Source organism: Ambystoma mexicanum, chromosome 6q (genome assembly GCF_040938575.1).
Source record: "Ambystoma mexicanum isolate Mex_15411 chromosome 6q, UKY_AmexF1_1, whole genome shotgun sequence".
Taxonomy (NCBI): Eukaryota; Metazoa; Chordata; class Amphibia; order Caudata; family Ambystomatidae; genus Ambystoma; species Ambystoma mexicanum.
Window position 1 is genome coordinate 221,757,290 of NC_090937.1, and position 20,946 is coordinate 221,778,235.

The following is a 20,946-nucleotide window of genomic DNA, read 5'->3' on the forward strand; positions in this document are numbered from 1 at the left end:
ACATACATGCCAACCCTCCAGATTTAGGCAGGAGATTCCCGATTTTTTCATTAAAAACAGAATTATTTGTTACTGTCTCCCACGTCTCCCACCTAAAATAACAATATCCCCAATGCATTCCTATGGGGAAAATGCATTCTCCCGATTTCGGTGCTGAAATCTCCCTCTCAGGGGCTTCAGAATGTTGGCATGTCTGCCATACATGCCAACCCTTCCCATTTAGGTGGGTGACTCCCGATTTTTAGGTGAAAAATATTGCTATTTTTCACGGTCTCCTGCCTAAAATAACTGTAGCCCCAATGCATTCCTATGGGGAAATATGCATCTCCCGATTTCCCTATGGATATCTCCCTCCTTAGTGCATCTGAATGCATAGCCATAGCTCTCAACTCACACGCTTTTGGCGGGTGTCACCCGCCTTGCATAGCTCTCAACCTTTTTCGATGCAAAGGCGGGTGAAATCACCCGATTTTGTGTTTGGCGGGTGAGAGGCCCATTGAAATGAATGGGCGTGCACGAGGCTTGGCGGGTGACTCACCTGTTTACAAGGCGGGTGACACCCGCCAAAAGCGGGTGAGTTGAGAGCTATGGCCTTGTAAAAGGCTGACTCACCCGCCAAGCATCCTGCACGCCCATTCATTCCAATGGGCGTCTCACCCGCCAAAAACAAAATCGGGTGATTTCACCCTCCTTTGCAACACAAATGGTTGAGAGATATGCATAGCTCTCAACTCACACGCTTTTGGCGGGTGTCACCTGCCTTGTAAAGGGTTGACTCACCCGCCAAACCTCCTGCGTGCCCATTCATTCCAATGTGCGTCTCACCCGCCAAAAACAAAATCGGGTGATTTCACCGGCCTTTGCGTCACAAATGGTTGAGAGCTATGTGAATGTTGGCATGTATGGTCTGCCAGAGAAGCCAAGGAGCCAAAAAGCCAATGATGTGCTTTTATAAGTCCCACACATACAAGAAATTAAAATAAACACTAATTGTTAGAAAAATAACAATTTTAATAAACGCGTTTTATTCTAAGATATTATGTTTGTGTTCTCTCTATGTATTCTTTGGTTAGTTATATATAAACTTTTGAGACCTATCCCCAGCGTTTTAGAGGTGCGCTCATTTTTCAGTTTATTTGATTGGGAGTCAGTCAGATTGTTTTGAAGGGGCATTCAGCTTATTTTTTTCCATCTTACCTGGCAACACTGCTGCCCAGGGCGCCACGCAAAGCCCCATAACAGCATGCATGCTGAAGAGCTGGGTGAGTGTTCAGGACATTAGATGTACTGCTGGATAGTGATTGGTTCTTGGTACCTCCGAATGTTTCTTTTGACTCTACTTCTTTTCCCTCAGTTTAATGGGAAAGTTCTACGAGAAGTTGATTATTCTTTCATAGTGCTCTTAAAATTAAAACGAGAGAAGCATACTACTATGTACACTTCTTTAATAAAAATCAACGTAATACATTGCTAAGCGTTAATGTTGAAATCTACGTTATTCTTTGTATAAATCACAGTTAAAATATGTTCGTTATTAAAAGAGTTGTTTGGAATATTTCATTTAAATCACGTTAACATGGCATCCTTAGTTCTGCGCGGTAATCCCAAAGTATGTTACGTAGTCCGTCTTCCTTTGCAATATCTACGGTCGCCTGACTGGTCTAGGACGTTAGAACAGTTTCAGAACTCTTTGGTCAGGAGAGTACGAGATGCTGCAGTCCTTCTTCGTTTTCCGCTGTTCTCACATACACTGCGACTGCGCGATAAGGGTGGAGCTTCGTACTTGATTTGAACGGTGCGGCGCGCGAACATACTTTATTCAGAATCAGCACAGTGTCAGTGCGTTCTGCAGGAAAATGTCGCGGCAGCAGCTCGTGCAGGAGGGCATCACTCTTAAAGGAAGCGCGCAGATCGTGGCCGAGTTTTTTTGTGAGTGATAGTATAAACCCTGTCCGCGACCCACCTTTGCAAGTATACGAGGGTGTGGGAATCTGTATATTCTTCCATATGTCGGTTAGAACGCTAGTTTCATTTTATGGCACTTCTGTCCGCCTTTAGTGCACCGCAGGTCTGGGCTAATCAGGATTACAGCCTGCGACCTGTTTGTGGGGCACGGGCTCAACGAAACCTACATGCGGGCGGCGCGAGATAACTGGTGGTGGGAGGAGCCACTTCAACCAACTGGGTGGGGTTAACTTGAAGGCTCTACCCCTCCCCCCAGGGTCATCTGGTGTGGAGACCAAGTAACAAATAGAATATTTTGAAGAGCAATCTGCCAGTAAGAATGAACGTGATATTGGATTTAAAGACAATATAAACGTTTAGTTGCTTTGATATTTGTATATGCCATGGACAGCAACTTTTCAAAAATATTCTTGAGATAAAGTAACACTAGAACACTTGTACACATAAGGTCGTGCCACAGTGATAAATGACTAGACTGGCTGCACCAAAATGCCAGGGTAGCCATGTAATAACAGATGCTATGCCTACTTTATCATAGTTGCCCATTAATGTAAATACATATATGATTATGCCACAATTATAAGTGACTAGACTGTACCAAAATGCTATTCTAGCCACATAAAAAATATGCTGAAGAAAGTGTGTGTGCACACAAGCTCCCTACCCTCGGATGTCAAAGTACACCTAAGGTATACTTTGGCTTACATCTGTGGGAGGGAGCTGATGTGCGATGGGAGTCTTGAAAGTAGCAACTTTCACTGCGTTTGTGCTGGTACATTTTTCTAATTCTGCAAAAGTACAGAAAAACTTTATTACTGCCACTTACTTTCAGGCAAGGCTTCCCTTACCTCTCTGCCAACAGCCTCTTCAAGGGGCCGCATCTAGGTTGATTTCGGGGGTGGCGGGGCAAACCCTACACATGTTGGGGTTGGTGCTCACTTAACAGAATGTGGGGGAGGGGTAAACTTACTTGTGTGGAGGTTGTCTTCATTAAACATTCCAATGAGACTATTCCGGTGACGCTTCAGTGTTAAAAGCAGCAAACTCCGCCCCTTAACTAAAGAGTGCACTCCTGTTCCCTCCTTCCAAACACTCCCCTGGCATTTAAGTACTAACCTCGCATCACAATTTCAATTGCCTAAAAATGTATGCATATGAATGCAGGTGCTGACAGGGAAATGCTTTGTTAGTAATTGCAGGGCCTTTGTTAACATGGAAGCCCAGGTGCCATTTAATGTCTGTCCTGTTCTGTCCGGCCATGCCTCTGCTGGTACAGCCAGGTCGAGTCAACATAGCCCAAAATTTGCGGGGGCTAGAGCCCGATTGGTGGATGTTTCTCCACTGTCCGGGGGATATCTGTCCAGAATCTGAGGTAGACCATCACTGTTGTGAAGTATTTGACACTACCACTGACCCCCAAACAATGGCTTAGGGAGCAGGCATAACTAGGAACAGACAGCATTTATTTAAAGGTTATTCTGAAATGGTGAGCACAGCAGTGTTGTGATTAACCCATCAAGTTGTACGCAAGCACTTTTCAAGTATCTGTTGTGTTTGGTGCAGTAGCCCTCCCTCCTGTTGTGTTTAGAGTCACCTTTAAGACTGTCATGATTCCCTCCCAATAAAAGAAGCCTCAGCTGGCACATGGGTTAGAACGGCCGCAGACTCCATGAATGCCTGTCTCCCTATCCCTATTTCATTTACTGGGCCTGCAGGTTAATGCCTTGTGACCACAGCCCTGGCCTGTAGGTTGGCATGGTGTGGATAGTCTCGGGAGTTTAGCTCAGGGGCAATGTGCTTCCCTTGGAAGCAAGACAATGCGGAGCAACACAGATTCGACCCGCAGGTGCGCGCTTAGTAACCTCTGGGTATTAAGTGCGTTATAAATAACCAATTGCAATCGTGCGGTCATGGTACTGCAGTCCCCACTGATCTGTGTGACAAAATATCAGCGTGTGTAAGGTGCACTCCGGCCACAGTCCAGCCATGTGTTATGTATCAGAGCAACTAAAGAATATGCTGGGTGCACCAGCACTGATCTGGACGGCCTGTGTACCCACAGGACTGCCCTATAACAATGGCAATGAGGGGTTAGGAACCCTCTGCAGCTGTGCTCCGTGACCGGAGCTGAAACAAGGTAAAGGGCCTGTGCTACGAGAGCGGTCAAGCCAAAGTGCTCCGGAGCAAAGGTGTCCTTGAGGCGCTCTGAGCGGAGCTGGAGAAGCTCCTCCCTGGGTGGACACAGGCTTCAGGCAGTGTTTTGCTTTGTGATTGGAGCTAGTTTGGGGGGGGGGGGGGGGGGGGGGGGGAGTGTTGCGTTTGCTCTGTGAGTGAAGCTGAAAAAGGTAGATTGATACTGGGCCGAGAGGGCAGTGAATCACGTGCTCCATGATTCGTTTTAAAAGTTTTGCGCTTGCTACGGAAACACTGGGCCGTGCATGCCTGCATTCTGCTGTGCTGGTGCTCCCTGGCCTCTGCAGTGATTAAACGTTGTCGGCGCTTCAAAAAAGGAAGGGAAGGTGAAGTCTGTCCGCTCAGTCACTGGAGCTGGTGAAAGAAAAGTGTGTCGTGCTCTCTGTGAATGGAGCAGTGAAAAAAAAAACAGCAGCTTCTGCCTGCGGGAGACACCCTGCCTGCATCAACACTCTGAGTGGCGGAGGCTGAAGTGTATGCAGATTTTCCCCCAAAATGCTGCTCGTTGTTACCCACAGCCCCCACAAGGATGCAACTCCTGCCTGGGGGAGCCTTGTTGCTGCTTTTTCCGTCTCCTAAGCCAGACCGCTATAATGCTGGCGCTGACCTAGCCGCGGCCCTCAAAGAGAGTACTTGTTCGGCAGGGCCTAGGTGGGGTGAGTGACACTGTTCCACAAACATCCAGAGGCACTCCCACCTAGGGGAGAGAGAACCTGCAGGAGGTGTGCCGCTATCCTTTTCCCCATCTAGGGGCCCTGAACCACAGGCCTGGAGATGGACCTGAAGTACTCCCGCCCAGGGGAGCACATACATTGCGCGGCCCAGACACCCTCCCACCAGTGTCTCTCTGCTGCCTGCCCCACCATCAGAACTGCAGCTGATGTCCCCCATATGTGGTTTTGCCAGTTTATTTAAAGGTTCTTGCAAATATTCTGGACTAACACAAGTATGTGGTCTCCCAACCCCATGACTGTACCTATCCTTGTGGCCATACTACCCTAAGGTACACGTCAGAAGCCGGTCTTGCCCCTGCTCCCAAACAGACGATGGTATGTGAGATTCAACTGGTTTACTGCAGCCTCACAAAAGGTCCGAGGACTCAGTAAATATGTGTGTTTGAGGCTGTGAGCCCTCATGTCATTGATGTGCTTAAAGTGGTCCCAGTAAGTGTGTGTGAAGCTGTGATCCTGCAGATTGTCTGCATGGTTAATATGGTTCCAGTAACTGACAATGGTGTCGTCCGTTGGTTGGGCCTTCTCCCCTGCTGAATACATTTTCCTTATGATGTGTTAAAACTGCTTATATGCCACCAACTTCAACCGTCGCCCGCAAACCACACAAAGATGTCTACTACTAGTTGTGGGTATTCTGGCTGAGTCTTCATGTATGTGGTAATTGTTTTACCCCACGGTTTCCAAGGGGACCAAGTATTGCTGTTTGTGACTTGATTTATTTGATGTCCATTTTATGTTTTCACATTTGTTATAAGAGTATGGTATTGTCCCCTTTTAAGAATGTGTCATGGCTCCGTCATGACTGGCTCCCGATAAAAGGAGCCTCAGCCGGCATGTAGGTTAGGACAGCGGCAGAATCCATGAATGGCGCTTCTGTCTCTGTATCTTATTAAATGAGCATGCAGGTTGACGCTGTGTGACCACAGTACTGCAGCCCCCACTGATCTGAGTGCCCTAGGCCACTGTCCATCCAAATGCTCACGACTCCATCTATAAGACCGGGGTGCCCCAGGCAACTGTCAGTCGTGTAATTACGGCAACTAAAGAATATGCTGGACACCCCCAGCACTGATCGGGTGTGCCCATGGGACCGCCCCTATAACGCCTCCCCCCTCTAATTGCCAGAGTTTTTAGTTTTACAGTACATGCATTCAACTTTAGGAGAAAACTAGGCCTGAATGGACTTGCATATAATTCTGGTGCTTGCGGTTCAAGGTGTTGAGTGTTCTTTCAGGTGGCTGAATAGACGCTTTGTGTCGTGCCACCATTTTTGAGAGGCTTAAGAGTGCTTTCATTCATTAGCTATCTGTGTTGCCCTGTGTTTTGCATCAAACAGTGTTGTGATGAGCTGTCGTGTAGGTCCTAGTGCACACCTCAATTTCTTCCTTTTGTCGGGTGACTAGAAGGGCACTTTCTGGGGTACGGTTTTCAGTTGCCATTCAGGAACTGGAAGCGCAATGGGTGCTTTATATGTATGGCAGCTTACTTGAGGACTGATGCAGTGGGAGGAAGTACTGAATTATGGTGCTTGTTGTACTGCCTGTGCAGGAAGCTGCTTGTTAAATATCCAGATAATGTTATGGCATGCATGCTTTTCTTGCTTTATGCCGTTAAGGCCACCTTGCCGCCAGTAGCGTTTCTAGTAATTGGTATTTGGGGGGTGTTAGGCAGAATCCTATGCAGTGCCCTTAGGGACCACTGCACACAATTAAGACTACAAGCGGTAATGCAAGTTCACCTTTGGTACAAGCCTTTACTACACAGAAAGAGTGGTAGCGATGACTGACCAGCCAGATTTATCTCAAGAGCAAATGAGCAGTAGTAGAGATTACACAAAGGACTACAATTACTGTGACTCAAGCAAACATTGATTCAAGGTTTCTGGTTAAAAAAATATACGTACATTTATTTTTAAACCATCTGTTCACAAAACACTTCACTTCTATTAAAATGAAACCACACTTCAAATACACTACACAACCAATTCCCCTTGTGTAGATAAATTCAAGTTAAGTACTTTGGGATTTGACGGACCGATGGTGTGAAACAAAGATGTTACCGGGAGTACATATCCGATATCTTTTTGACCGTAATGACAGTTCGGTCTTACTAAAGATAAGCGTACTTGCGGGTAGAAATGTAACCGTTTTCAAACACACTTAGCACACGAATTCACACAAGAAAATTGGAGATAAAAATCGTAGGCAATACTTTTGTCAAGGCAGATCGAATCAGAGCGCACCTTCTAACCAGTAGATAAGTCAATAGGCCTGCGCCAGTGTCAAGTGTAACAGGGGTCCTGTTGCTGAGGATCACACGGTTAGTACAGTTCACGATTCGAGATTGCCAGGAGTACTTAAATATTGTCATGAAAGGAGGCAAAAAAAATAAGAGGGAAGGAAGAAAAGGACAAGCCTTTGGTGAGGAAGAAGGGTTCACCCCAATTCCTCAAAGTCGGACACAGTACCTTATTCGTGAAGCAAGCTGGTGCCACAGCTGTTGTTCCTGCAGACTTATGGTTCCTGGAGCTTCAGTCGTGAAGACAAGAAGGACGACCTCTGGAGCGATCTGCACTACCCAGGGATAAGGCCAGCAGCAGCGAAACAGTGAATAAAAGGTGCGCTCCTTTAAAACGGGAGAGGCTCTTCAGATCGCTATCCGGACCACTACAGCAGTGTGCAGCGATTTCGACCACAGATCTTCTGGCTGTGGAAGATGAGCTGTTTGGTCCCACCAGGCTCAAGGGAAGAAGACTCCGGACTGGATCTTCTCTGGTTGTTGAAGGACTGCAGCAGGGTTTACTGGGACTCGGGAGGTGCAGCAGCCGTCTTCTTCTCCGCTTCTCTTCGGTTCTTTGCAGTTCCAGTGGCAACTCTGATTTCCAGCCAAAGAGTTCGGCCTTTCATGCCAAAATCCCCCATTCACACAGTCTGACTGTCAATCACTCAGCAGGGGGGTTGTCCGGCCCATCGACGCAAAGTGCGAGTTGGGTCTCCAAGGAGACCCTGTGCAGGAGGTGACTAAACCCCTGCCTCACAATCCGCCCACCTAGACACCCAGATGCCAAAGCAGGGCTTCTGGACAAACAAAGAAGGCAAACCTGGTTTGGCGCGAAAGTAAAACGCAAGAAGGACTTTAACAAAAAGAAATGGCGATTTAAACCCTTATGTTCGAGGCTACTATAATGAACAATACCACATTTATATAATATAATCCCGGAGGAAAAGTTAGGGTAGGTACCACTGCCACCAGCCAAGTCGTAAGGTTAAGAGCGAAACAAAGCTCCAAGAGGCAGAGAAAAAAAAGGGGTAGGAATTAACCCTTTCCAATACTCCATGTAAGATGGGGTGTACTGGGTCTGCAGTTTAAAATTACTATATAAAGTTAATGGCAACTTTAGATTTTTCTGGGGGACAGCAGTCTGCCCTAGAAAAATTGAGTCAGTGGGAAGTCTCAAACAACCCTGTGTCACTGCACTGAAGGTGCTCACTCACACACTCACACACTCACTCACTCACTCACTCACTCTCTTCTCCCCCCCCCCCCGAATCTTTTAACTCGAGCAGACATCACGCCCAACACAACTTAAAATAATGTTAGAGGTGGTAGTTGGCAAGAGACTTCACTTCCAGATCGTCTTTAAATAATAACCAGTCAAAACAGAAGAGCTTACTCGTACCTCAGTTTCAAATGATGGTCAAGGACAGTCTGGATTAACAGATGAAATCTCGCATGAAGGTGCTGAATACATTGAGAAAGGAGGTAACTGCTCTATTGTTTTTTTAGCGATGGTTGCTGGAATCTCGCTTTGCCATTTTAGAACTATTTACAGTGTTCTGTTTCTGGCTGTACATCCCAGTGGCGGCTGGTCAATATATTTTTATTGGAGGGCTGTAAATATTTCCTCCAAATATGTATTTGAATGGAGCGTAACGTGGGTGCCCGAACCAATTAAGGTGTTTGGGGCTCCCTCACCCCAAAGAACGTTCTTTTTAAAATTGTTCATTTTGCAATGGTAAAATGCCAAACATTTTTTGCATTGGTTTTGTAGGATAACTCATGAACAAGTGCAATAGATGCAAGTCGCCAACAGTGCAGAGGAGCATTTCACCAACATATTTTTGTCTTTGCCCACAATATATAGTATTAAAAAAACAAATATTCATGCTGGCTGCACCAATGTAAGCACATACTGTTTGATTTGCTCATAATGCCAGTAATGATGATATAAGAAAATATGTCCACGCTTGTTCTGCCAAAATATGACTATATCCCCATGTTGGAGCATACTCCACCTGGCTTTACCATTAGAAATGTCAACAGTATGTCCAAAATGTTAGCTTTACCCTAGATGGCCAGTAAATAAATGGCATGTGACTGGAATGCAAATTGCTTGTCCCTTGAACACCACACTGCATAAGAGGCAGCAGCAGTGTGAAATTACCAGGAGAAACCGAAAGAATATGGCAGTGTGGGGAATGATCTATGATCTATGTCGCAAATGGGACCTCTACATTTTAAATGGGTAAGTTACTGGGAATATTCCTGTTCAAGCTACATGGCGTAGCGATGGCTCAAGGTCATATGACTACATGGCACTCTTCTTTTAATCTCCCGATTACTGGACATGATGCACGCGACCATTCGGTCCTTGAAGCATTTATTAATTTTGTTGTAAGGCCAGCTAAACAAAACAAAACAACCTATCTGTACTAACATTACAATTCACACCCAAAGAAATTGTATGTCTTTGAGCCAGCAAGCAATGAGCTTACTAAAGGTGGAGATGTAATCTTTCTGTCAAATTACCACCTTGAGCTATAAGCTAGCACTCCTCCCAGTACTCGTTAAAATGTTATAACTGAAAAACATAATTTTTGTAATGTTCATTTCTTTACACTTTGTTAGTCTTGCACATTAATTATGCATGTTTACTTCTTCCAATCAGGCATTTATAATAGTAGTTTTGTCATGTGGTACTATGTGCACTACTGGTCCAAACATATTCATGGAGCTGTGAGGGTGAAAGCAGGTGTGCAAGATTCGGCACATCTTGGCAGTATTTTTACTCCCTATTTTTATTTTTTGGGAGTTTTAGCCAATTATTTGGGGATAAAAGTGGCTGATACACTTCTTATCTGTAGGGCTGATCGGCAGTGTCCGTTGAGTTACAGACCAATAACCAAGTAAACTCTTTGCCTGCATTCTGGAAGAAGTAGAAAAGTGGATCACGGCAAAGGAAAAGTTGTCCAAATTCCAAACCGGACTCAGAAGAGGTATTGGCACTGATGCCAATGGACTTACAAATACGCTAATTGAACAGCCATAAAGTAAGGGTGCCCATCCTCTTTCTACATTGCCTCAGTTGACCTTAGCCTGGCTTTTGACATGGTCGATCAGGAATGATTATGGGTGAAGTTTTGTAACTGGAATTTTCCACTAAACTTATTAGAGATCTTGATTCACATCTACGTAAACATCGATATTCAAGGCACATTAAATATGCAGGGCTCAGTTACAGAACCAGTTATTACGGCTGAGGTTTAAGGCAGGGGTTTGGCCCTCTGCCTCTTAACCTCTACATATCTGATTTTGGCAGGGGGTGGAGGGTGGGAAGTTAAGCTCCAGCCTCATTTGTACCACCGAGAATGGATATGGAAAAATGGCATTGGCTAAGCTATGTCAACATTTTATTGCTGGATAAGCACACAATGGTCTGGGGACAATCCCTATGAAAACCTGTGTTTAAAAAGGGGTTGGAACAAACTCACTACTTTACCTCGTCATTAGGAGGAAAAGCAGTTGAGAGTTCTGTGAAATTCCTGGGTTAAATGCTCGCTAGAACATCACATCAAACTGTCTGGGTAGACCTATGGAAAGGGGACCCCGCTAAGGGCTCTGATGTATATTTCAATACTTTGTTTTTCTTTGAAGCCGTTTATAAAAAGGTGATCATCTGTGATCCTGGCTTTACTGTATGGATTTGAGCTGATCAACTTACCCCCCACCGCCTGCCCCTCTCCCCCCCCACCTTTTCAGAAGGTTTTGATTTTGCAAAAATTGAGGATTTCATATGGAGAAAGGTACTGAATCTCCAAATTGTATACCAATATGCATTTCTGTGCTATGAGCCTGGTTTAGACTATGCAAGCCAGTGATGTTGGTGCAATGTAAATCGAGTGTACTTGCATCCAGGGTACGGAAAATGCCCCTTTTAAAATTATTCTAGGACAATATTGGAGTATGACTTGACCACTGAGTTTACTAACTGCAGACTTGATGAGAAAGACCCTGGGCTTGGATTGGATTAGAACATGTGAACATAGAAATGTATGTACATTACATAGTGAGATCTAGGTAGAGCGCTAGAAACAAGGCAGTTTGCTGAATTATTTAAATCCTTGTCCTAACGGGAGTTAATTGAGGAGGAGGCTTAATCTGACCCACACTCGTGAGATTTCTTTTTTTAGGGGATTTGGCGAGGATGACATATGCAGATACTGTTATGTGAGTCAGTTGCTGAAACATTTATAGTTTGGCCATCTCTTCAGGGAAAACGTTAGTTTTTCTTCAAAGAATATTTGAAGACCAGCTCAATTAGCACAGGTTTTTAAGAGGCCAAACTACTGTGTTAATTAAAGCGACAAACCTTTTAATTCAATTAAGTATAGTAGGTCATAAGAAACTCGCTAACATTGTGATTTGTTGGCAGTATTATGAAAAATTTAAATTTTAATCAAATGTCCCGTGGTTTATCAGTGTCCTTGAATTGTATGCAATGGGATTTTTTTTTTGTCTACATGTATGACATTTATTTTGAAATGTATTTTATTCCTTTTATGTAAATGTACGTGTAAGGTTTGTAATAAATCAATACATAATAAAAAGCTTTATTTGGTATTACAGTTTGACAAGCATATAACCGCTTTAGAACTATCCTGTGAAAAAACTCAAAGGGACAGGTCGCACAAATCACAGGATATTTGTGGGGCAGTCTGACAAAAAAAAGCACTGTAAAGAAAGTTTAGAAGGATTTTTCAGTTTGGTTATGTTTTGTTTCGTTTTTTTTCTAGACCAGCATTAGCTGCAGATTTGGGAAAAAATAGTGAACCTAGCAAATAGGTAGCCTGTTTTTACAGTGATGGTCCCCACCCCACTGATATTCATGGCACATTATTCCTGCGGTGCCCCTTTCAGGCCAGAAGAAAGAACACATGCTAAGAAAATAGATCCTGCAAACGCAAGAATAACGGCGGTACAAATGAGCACCTTTAAGGCTCCCAGAAAGTGGGTTTTGCTGGGGGGGGGGGTGGGCAGACCACCGATTTGTGGGCGGGAGGGCAATGTAGCCGATAAGGGTGGCAATACCCCCCCTTCCCTCAAGAGATGCCTGTGCTTGTGGATGAGGATCATAGAGGTCATCTTTGGGGCTGCAGCCAACAATGTAAGCACCAGCACACCCTGAAGCACCCATCAGTTCAGAATGTCTAGTTCTTTAGTAGTGGTGAAGCAGAATGCTCTTGCATGTTAAGGTGGCCTTCAGTTTGTAGGTTCCCTGATAATGCACCCCTTGCTGCCAGAACAGTGCTTTGCCTCTGACTGAAAATCTATGGTGATTCATGGTGTGTTAAACTTGGTCCATCCTGTGGTGTTTTATGGGATCCTCTGGGAATAAATTGCATATAGGACACCCCTTGCAATCCACTAAGCCTCGTACAAGGCCTTTTTACGCATGAAAATCTTGTGAATTCGACAGCTTTATTATTTTCCTGTGTATGTTTACACACCAGTTTAGAGCAGAGGACAGTGCAAAGGTCAGGTTACTTGTCTGAAAACAAACTTTTTTTTTTAATTCTACATGGAGGTAATTGAAAGCCATGGAGAAAAGCCTCTGAAACATATTTCACTGAAGGTTTTCAAAAAAAGAAACTGCACTCTGTGATAATAGGAATGTTTTCTTTCCATTCAGCGTGTGTAGATGCTCGTGGAGAAAGCGGAAGCACTGTGCACATTTATTTTCCTAGCATTTTAGGATTGTATAATTAATAACCAGGCATAACATTAGTTGATTAGCAAGGTTTGCTAATTAATTTTTCTTGATTAGTAAACACCCCCATTTGATTAGCAATTTTGTACTAGTGTTCTTAATGCCACCAGAAGATACTTGTACCCAAGATATAAAATGAGCAACTATATAGCCATTTTGTGTACCTGCTGAAGTAAGACATAAGTGAGATGTTAAGCCTTGCAGATTCTTTAAAATTCCCCTAGACCTATTTTACCCACTTGAATGAAGAGACGTGCACTAGACCCATGGCAACGGATGACGACAAATTTAAATTCACTTTCTGTAAAATGGTGCATGTCACCACAAACCCTGGCACAGTGCTGCCACCCAGAGGCCAGCCACACACAGTTAAACATTTTTTGACATTTACTGCAAAGTAAAGTTTAATGTTCCAACATCCCCTGCAAATGGTACTGGCCCTTGTTAAAATTTACTCGACTATGCAAGTGGGCGAAAATACTTTGCGAGCCCTGGATGAGTGTCTGTAAAAAGGTTAGCTGGATGAATGGACACACATAAATAGATATGATAAAAGGCTCTGAAAACGGTTTGGCAGCTCTCGACTGCAGGTGAAAATGTATAACGCAATCCCAATCGTAGAGCAGTGAGCTCTGGAGGCCAACTACAGTGTACAGTTTTGCAGTTGGTCTGTAGAAGTACAGACTGGATGAAACTATTCCAAGTTAGCTTTGTGTATTATGTAAAAAAACTAAGCAGTATGTATGGCATAGCAGGCAGAGAACTGGGCAAACTAGGCAGAATGTTGTAGTTTGCCGCCATCTCACTTTCAGGGTAGCAGGCATAAAGCAATGTGGTAAGATAGAATGTCAAGGAGTATGGTATCAGCTTTTTGCTGTGTGGTCATGTACATTTTCAAAAGTGTCCACTCGTCATATGATGCATCTTCCCCCACCAAAATGAAATCTAGTTGACACTGAGATTTAGATAATTTAACTGTAAAGCATTGAAGACTATGTAGTGTTTTTACAGTAGCAATACTGTAATTATGCATTATGTAACCAATTACAATTTTAGAAAAGGAATTGAAAGCTTTTTTTTAACAAAAAAAAGTAACTCAACACCTACTGGTCTTTGGCAGACAGGATACAGTTAGCTTAATAACAGTATTATCCTGATTATTTCTGGTTTGTAATTATTTGAAAAAGATAATGTGCGTAGCACTCCCACATAAGCCTTTTGGCACATGAGTGCTGCAGGATGATTACTGCTGCACTCTCTCTCCGTTAACCCCTTTAAACTTGCAGTCAACAGACTCAAGGGTGGAGAGAGCTCTGAAGGCAAGAGAGGAATGCTGGGTGAGCTGTGCTTTCATTGAACAGGGTAACTTAAAAAGCTAGCTTTGCTACACAAGTGCCAATTTAATTAGCAAACCTACGGAATTGCATAGCAAATTGCTCCGGGACACTGCTTATTTTATGCCTTGAATAAGATGGTTAATTAAGTTGCAATTGAGAATTAATCTTTTGTAAATTATGCACTTTTTCCCAGTGAAAGCAAACCAGTATTGCACAATTGTATTTTTCAGAGTTCCTGTGCTGTGCGCATAATCATGCGGAGGCAGATCATGGCAGATCATTTTTACACTTAATATACAGTCAATGGGGTACATTACAATAAATGGTCGGTGGCAGCAGAGTCTTTGCTCAAGGGTGAGTGATTGTCATTACACCATCGCAGGTTCTCAAGTCTACTATAAGATCCAAAACCTGACTCGCCAGGAAGTGTAAGCTCTGCTCAAAAACAAATTTACATTTGTAATTCAAATAGAAACTCAGCAAAACCTGTCTCTGTGATAATCCGGATAGATATTTAACTTTATGTAGCACTTACCTGGTTTGTCCAACATCTAGGCACTGATTATTATACCTCAGTCAATATTTACCATCCTCTGAAGTATGTTTGCCAATGAGCTAGCTCAGCCAGTTGAGGGCTTGTTGCTGCTTCTGTGCGTGATCTCTAGGTTGCAGGTTTGAATCCTGGCAAGGCCAACTCAGCTTCCCATCCTTTTGAGGTCGATAAAGCAGTACCAACTTCGGTTTGGTGATAATTGTGATAAATATCTAAGTACAGCGCTTTGCCAAAAGTGCTATATAATTAACCATGAGATTAGGTATGTAATTTAGCATGGAGTCATTGCCTCTCTGCACTGTTGTATCATAACATTGGCATACCATTAGGTAGTAATAGCTCCAGGAAATGAGGACTTTCATTACACATCAAAAGACACTTCTGCAATCGAACCTCAAACACACAATACAATTTGTTTGTTTTGCTGTGCAATTGGCCAGGCTTTTGTGTTTTGAACATTTAAATGTATACAAGAGATCAAATGGCCAGTGCTTGGAGAAATAGCAAAAGGTGTATTCTGTCACAATGCAGAAAGCTGCCACATGGTAATGATTTCCATACAGTTTTTGCACAAGTTGTCTGGATGTCGCATTTTATTCTCTTGCGAAAGGGGAAAAGCTTTTCAAATCACATTTACTCAGTTTAAAAATACTCCCATCTCAAAATCCTATCTGGATCACTGCACATTGCTGAACTATAGTTGGCCAGTTAACATGTAGTACTTGGGTGAGCCCAGATTGTTGGGATTGAGGGGGGCGGGAAGCTCCGTTTATTGGACAATGGAGGATAGCACAGTGGCAACGCGGTGTTCTTGGAAGAAGGACCATGCAGAGCAATAGAGGTTTGATCCTGGATCCGCGCTTAGAATCTGAACTGATATGGTATTAGGCATGTTATAAAAAAATAATTAAACCTGCTTTGTTGCTGCACTCAACTGAACAAAACAATTTTGAGTGGAACCGGAAAGGAAAAGTACAAAGAGGTGAAGGGAGCACACATTCCATGTGCTATACACTTGCTTTGGCATTTGACTCCCATAATTCTGCCATCCCGAATTGTATTAAACTGTCAAAACACAAATCTGTGTCTTGACTGGCTGCATGAGACCCCTTCCACAGATGGAATGGAGATGTTATGTTGCAGGAGATTGAATGACATTGCTATTTCTTTGAAATATGCTGTGGTCTGCAACCTTCAGCCCTCTAGATGTTTTACGACTACAGCTCAAATGATTACTCATTAATGACGATGCTGGCTATGGCATATGGGAGCTGCAGTCCAACACGCCTGGAGAACCAAAGGCTGCAGACCATAACATATTGACCCAGTTTGGATTGATTTTTGCAGTAACCTGTTAATCTCTTTTTGGTAAAACATGCAGTAGTGATCATTCGACTGCAAATACAGCTTCCAAAATGAGTTATGATATCATTCCTGTTATATATATTTTGTTGTGTGAACTTTCTCTGACTGTTAGCCAACATACCTGCTTTTTGGAGTCCGGGAGGCCCTTTTGACTCACTCACCTGTGTCCTTCATGTTTGGGGGACACTTGTCAGTGCCGAAGGGTGGAGGACATATTTTTCCTTTCTTTTTAATCCTTCTATTTTTTTACATTGTAGAACAAGACCCCTTCTTTGGAGTGCTACCGCTACAGGTTTCTTTGAAGTAACGCCCCAGTTACCTTTGTAATGCGTACTGAACAGACTGGTGGCAGAATACCGTTATTTTCTTTTTTTTTTTAACCTTTCTTTCCAGTGCACAGCTGTGCACGCATTTTTCTATGTATTGACAACGTCCTCGTGATAGAAGCCTTGTACTGACTTATTCTTTTGTTTCTTCCTCTACACCTTATTGCCATAAAAGGGCATGCACTTTTACAGTAGTTTAGCTCTGGACTCCGGTCAGTGCTTTGTGTGAAACTCGCTGAACGTGGCTTTGGGACTGCCTGGACTCACTCCAGCTAGGGTAGGTCTTGTTACTAGGTGTAATTTGACATGGCATGGTGTCACAGATTGGGATGGTGTCTTTGTTTGAATGTTGTAGTTTCTTCCACCGGTGAACTGGTGCAAATCGTGGCCTGCATTTTGGATACAAACAGAGGCCCTGGAACGATTTGAAATGATAACCCCAAGATCAAAGCATCGAAAGCCAAAGGATAACCAGAGACGACCTACAAGACTACTTCTGTGACTAGCATTTCCCAGTCCAATTGCCTTCTATTTGACCCATGCCCTCAAATCGACAGGGAAGACCTAAACTGTGCCTTTTTCCTCTGGCCTGGTGAGCTCTGCTGGCACCTCGCCAACCAGCTGCTGCTGACTCTGGGTGTAGTAGGGCATGCTAGACGTCAAGAATTGACTGCGCTGATCCTGACGGACTGTCCACCCTGTATGAGGTCAGTATGCTCCTCTGCTGAGGTTCTACCTGTGTTGATGAAACCAAGATCATGCAGTTGTCGTGCCGTCTAAACTTTGAGGTATCCTAAAGCTGCAGCCTGTGAGCCTTCAGCAACTTTATCCTTACTGAGCCCTGTTGTCCCCACAGATTCCTTGTCCCGTGGTATTGCAAGTGTTGAGTCAGCGTGTCGTCGTGATCTCTTTAGTTACTTCTATGCTCATTGATTTACTTTGGGCATAACGCCTATAACTAAATGGTTATCTTGCCATGCCAATGGCGCAGTGCATTGGTCAAGTCCTTTTTCCGCTAGCTAGGACCCGAGGACTGGCAATCTAATCCTCCGAAGCTGAAGCACTAAATGGAAAGATTTTACAGTGACTACAAAAATCTGCATAAGAGCGCATGCTTGGAACATGTTGAACTCTAAAAAGGGAGCTTATAAAGCATTCTTCCATGTTGAGGCATAATGGCAATTTTAATGCTTGTAGATTTTCTCCCCCGCTTTTGCTCATTTACAGTGCATATGCCTAGGATTAAGTGCTGAATTCCAATCTGAATATAATGTTAAAGAGGGATTGGTTTTGCTTACTAGTAGGGTGCTTTAACGTGATGCACCATTTATTTATCTGAGCACCTCTGTACTTTCTAACCAAGCTCATCCCTTCCTTGGTCTAAGCCTCACTTCTCAGCAGGTTACCATTGAGAGTTTGGTCAAGGACTTGTAACCTAGGTGCACATTAAACTGGTTTCTCAGTTCATCTTGCCAGAGTAGGTTACAAAAAAACATCTTAACAGTTAAAGTGTTAGCATTGCACTGAAAATAGCATGTTACGGGTGCTGTCTCTGGCATGGACATGACGACATATTTGGGTATTGTATGTTGAGGGAGCCCCATGCATTCCTTGAAAATAACAGTATGAAAGCATTAATTTGCATAGATATGGGGCTCGTTTGCCGGTACTCCAATGTATGTAGAAAGAGTTGGATAAAATGGTGATTGTATGTGTGGAAGGTATTCGTTTCCCTTATTACTGTTTGCTGGGATGATAGCTTGGGGATAACGCGTTTGTGTTGCAACCAAGACACACAGAGTAAGACTGGTTCCAATTCCGGTCCCGTGCTTAAAGACTGGTCTCCTGTATTAAGCACGTTATAAAAGATTAATGGAGGGTGGACTAAGTGCACCAGGCTTTGAAAACTGCGACTTGGGCAGTACAGCTGCCATGTCTCAGTGGTTTCATTTGGTGTAGTAAAAAAAAAAAAAATTGGCTAGTTGCTTACAACTAGACAAGCATAGTCACTAGCCCCCTCCGTTCTCCAGTGCCAACGCACATAATTTGGTTTCTCGCCCAGCATCAATTATGACTTACCAATTAGGGGTGTCACGGTATTAGTTTTATGACGGTACGATAACCTTCTTGCCAAATGACGGTATATAATGGTTATCACGGTATAGCAGGTGGAGTTAACTAATCTTAACAAATATTTTCTAAAAGGTCATAAATTGTCAGATTTATCATCACAAACAAAACTAGGCACCCAGGGCCAGAATTGGGCTTTTCAACATACTTTCCACAGAAATGTCAAAACTTGCTTCCACCAAACACAGACGTGTGGAGAGGAGGTGGAAGAGGACGGGGGGAGCTCTGCTGCGACTGGCATAGCAAACTGAATATCTTTTCTTAAGTGGTCAGTTAGGCTTTTAGCTCCCCCACTGGCTACTGGTGAACATGTTGCCATCTTGATAACCTGCATGCCACAGATCAATGGAGGCTGATGGTAGTATAAACATGCACGTGTGGTTTATGGCATGGTATTAAAAACGGCGCCAACTGAAACTACTTGGCAGACGGCACATCCAACAGTGCAAGATCAAGACTGCACAGCACTTGCTTACTGCAGCCTTTCCAAATCAGATTGAAAAGCACACTTAACGGTATACCGGTATAAACAATGTGACGGTTATTATTGTTCAATTAAGTGGTTCACGGTATCTGTAACGGTATACCGTTATACCTCTATTACCAATGGCTAGTGTGGAGTTCAAATTTTGAGACCTGTATTGAGGATTAACATTCTGAACAGTGCTTCGTATTATATATAAGATCGCTTCACTAGACGTGGAACATTTTGTTCGAGGTTACCACTGGGGTAAATCGCAGCTATTTATTCCAACTGGGTTGTAACGTCTGCAAGAGTAAATGTGACAAATCTCCATCTATCCCAGGCAACTGGCCAAAATGGCGATTTACTCGTTTTGGTAACTAATCGGTGACTCGTATTCGCCCATAGGTCTGAGGGTACTGCATGCATTTATTTCAATATGCACTTTCACCTTTGGATTTAATGTGTACCCAACCGAAAATAAACCAGATGTTTTCTTGAGTTTGCTGGCATAACAAAGGTGGCTATAGAAAGTGGGCCTGGGTTTCCAAGTAAACTTTATCTGTACAGGGCAGAGGCATGGCCCACACAGGGAACTTTCTAACTCTTGTCATCTTATTTTCTTCATGCTGCACAAGGTTCTCGGTGATTAACAAAGTACATTTTAATGTACTTCATAGGATGTACAGCACATAGATGAAACCTACTCCTTGGCATGTAATTGGTGTAAGGATCTTGTAGGTGCGTTTTTTGTATTGCTTACTATGGGTATGCCCACTGGTGTCTGGATTTTAGTTGCAAGTGATTTATGTCCTGAGAAAATTGACCACCAGGATCATGCGGTCCTGAATATTTTGGCCAACACCCACAAGCCAGCGGGATAAATTGAGCGACAAGTTTGCACATTTAAGGTTTTTCACAGATAAGATAAACACATTACCTTTTAAATCTGCACCCTCCTTGGCAGTCTGGTTCTCTGATATGATTGCCTTGGCCACCTGCGAACAGGGTTCACATGCAGAGGGGTGGAAGGGAACGCGGCCCTGGAATGGGCTATTCCTCCCCGATACCTACTTGCATTGAGCCCTGAAAGAATAGAGCAATATTCTGCCTGTTTGATATTATTAGTTCAGTTCTTTGCAGGGGTTCTAGTGACGAATTTCCTTGTTGAGTCTTCAAATGCATGTTCTTTCCGTCTCGTTTCACCTTGTGGAATAAAGGCGCCTAGGCCATGAGTTGAAAGTAAAAATAATTGTTAATGCTTTTGTAAGTATGATGGCATAAAATAAAAGCTGCACTTCAAAAGCAAAATTTCAAGTTCCAAGATACTGCCAGGCATGAAGTCACTCTTGCATTATTTCTACAGATGTAGCAAGCACACTATTTTTCTTGCCTGGAGTTAAATTATCGCTGGTGAGAAATGCATATTTTGAAGCATGGCTTCCACTGATGGCATGTCTTTTTACTTGTTTAATACAAAAATAAAGTGATCGCATGGTTGCAACTTGGCCTGAGCTTTTTACATTGGTGTCTAACTTTCTGAGGGATATTTTTTGGGGAAGAAACTGTTCAGTTTGACCCATCACAGATCTTAATATGCTAACAGTTTCCAGGTGTAACTGAACTCGAACCAGTGCTGATTGTAACCTTGTCTGAATACCTTCCTACAGTTGGTCAGAGACCTCTGCATATTATGCAGTTGTGAAGTTGGTTGGGGGAAATGTCAAGTAGAATTTGGCTTAAAATCTCATGGCTTGCTTGTAGTTATTGGGAACCAATCACGTTTGCAGTGTCGAGGGGGAATGGATTCGAGCAGTAATCGTTAGTATTTTT

The 20,946-nt window shown here is 43.5% G+C and overlaps 1 protein-coding gene across 2 annotated transcripts in view; it reads left to right on the top strand.

The window, feature by feature from the left end:
* The first annotated feature begins 1,170 nt into the window (after positions 1-1,170).
* MAD2L1 (mitotic arrest deficient 2 like 1) overlaps positions 1,171-20,946 on the top strand; it is a 41,256-nt gene continuing 21,480 nt past the window's right edge. Inside the window, exon 1 of one of the 2 annotated variants that reach the window (XM_069630673.1) lies at positions 1,171-1,262. In XM_069630673.1, coding sequence (XP_069486774.1) covers positions 1,244-1,262 — 19 coding nt within the window. In that variant the 5' untranslated portion in view covers positions 1,171-1,243. Of the gene's footprint in view, positions 1,263-1,668; positions 1,930-20,946 lie in introns of those variants that run through there. The other variant, XM_069630672.1, reaches the window with a different exon arrangement.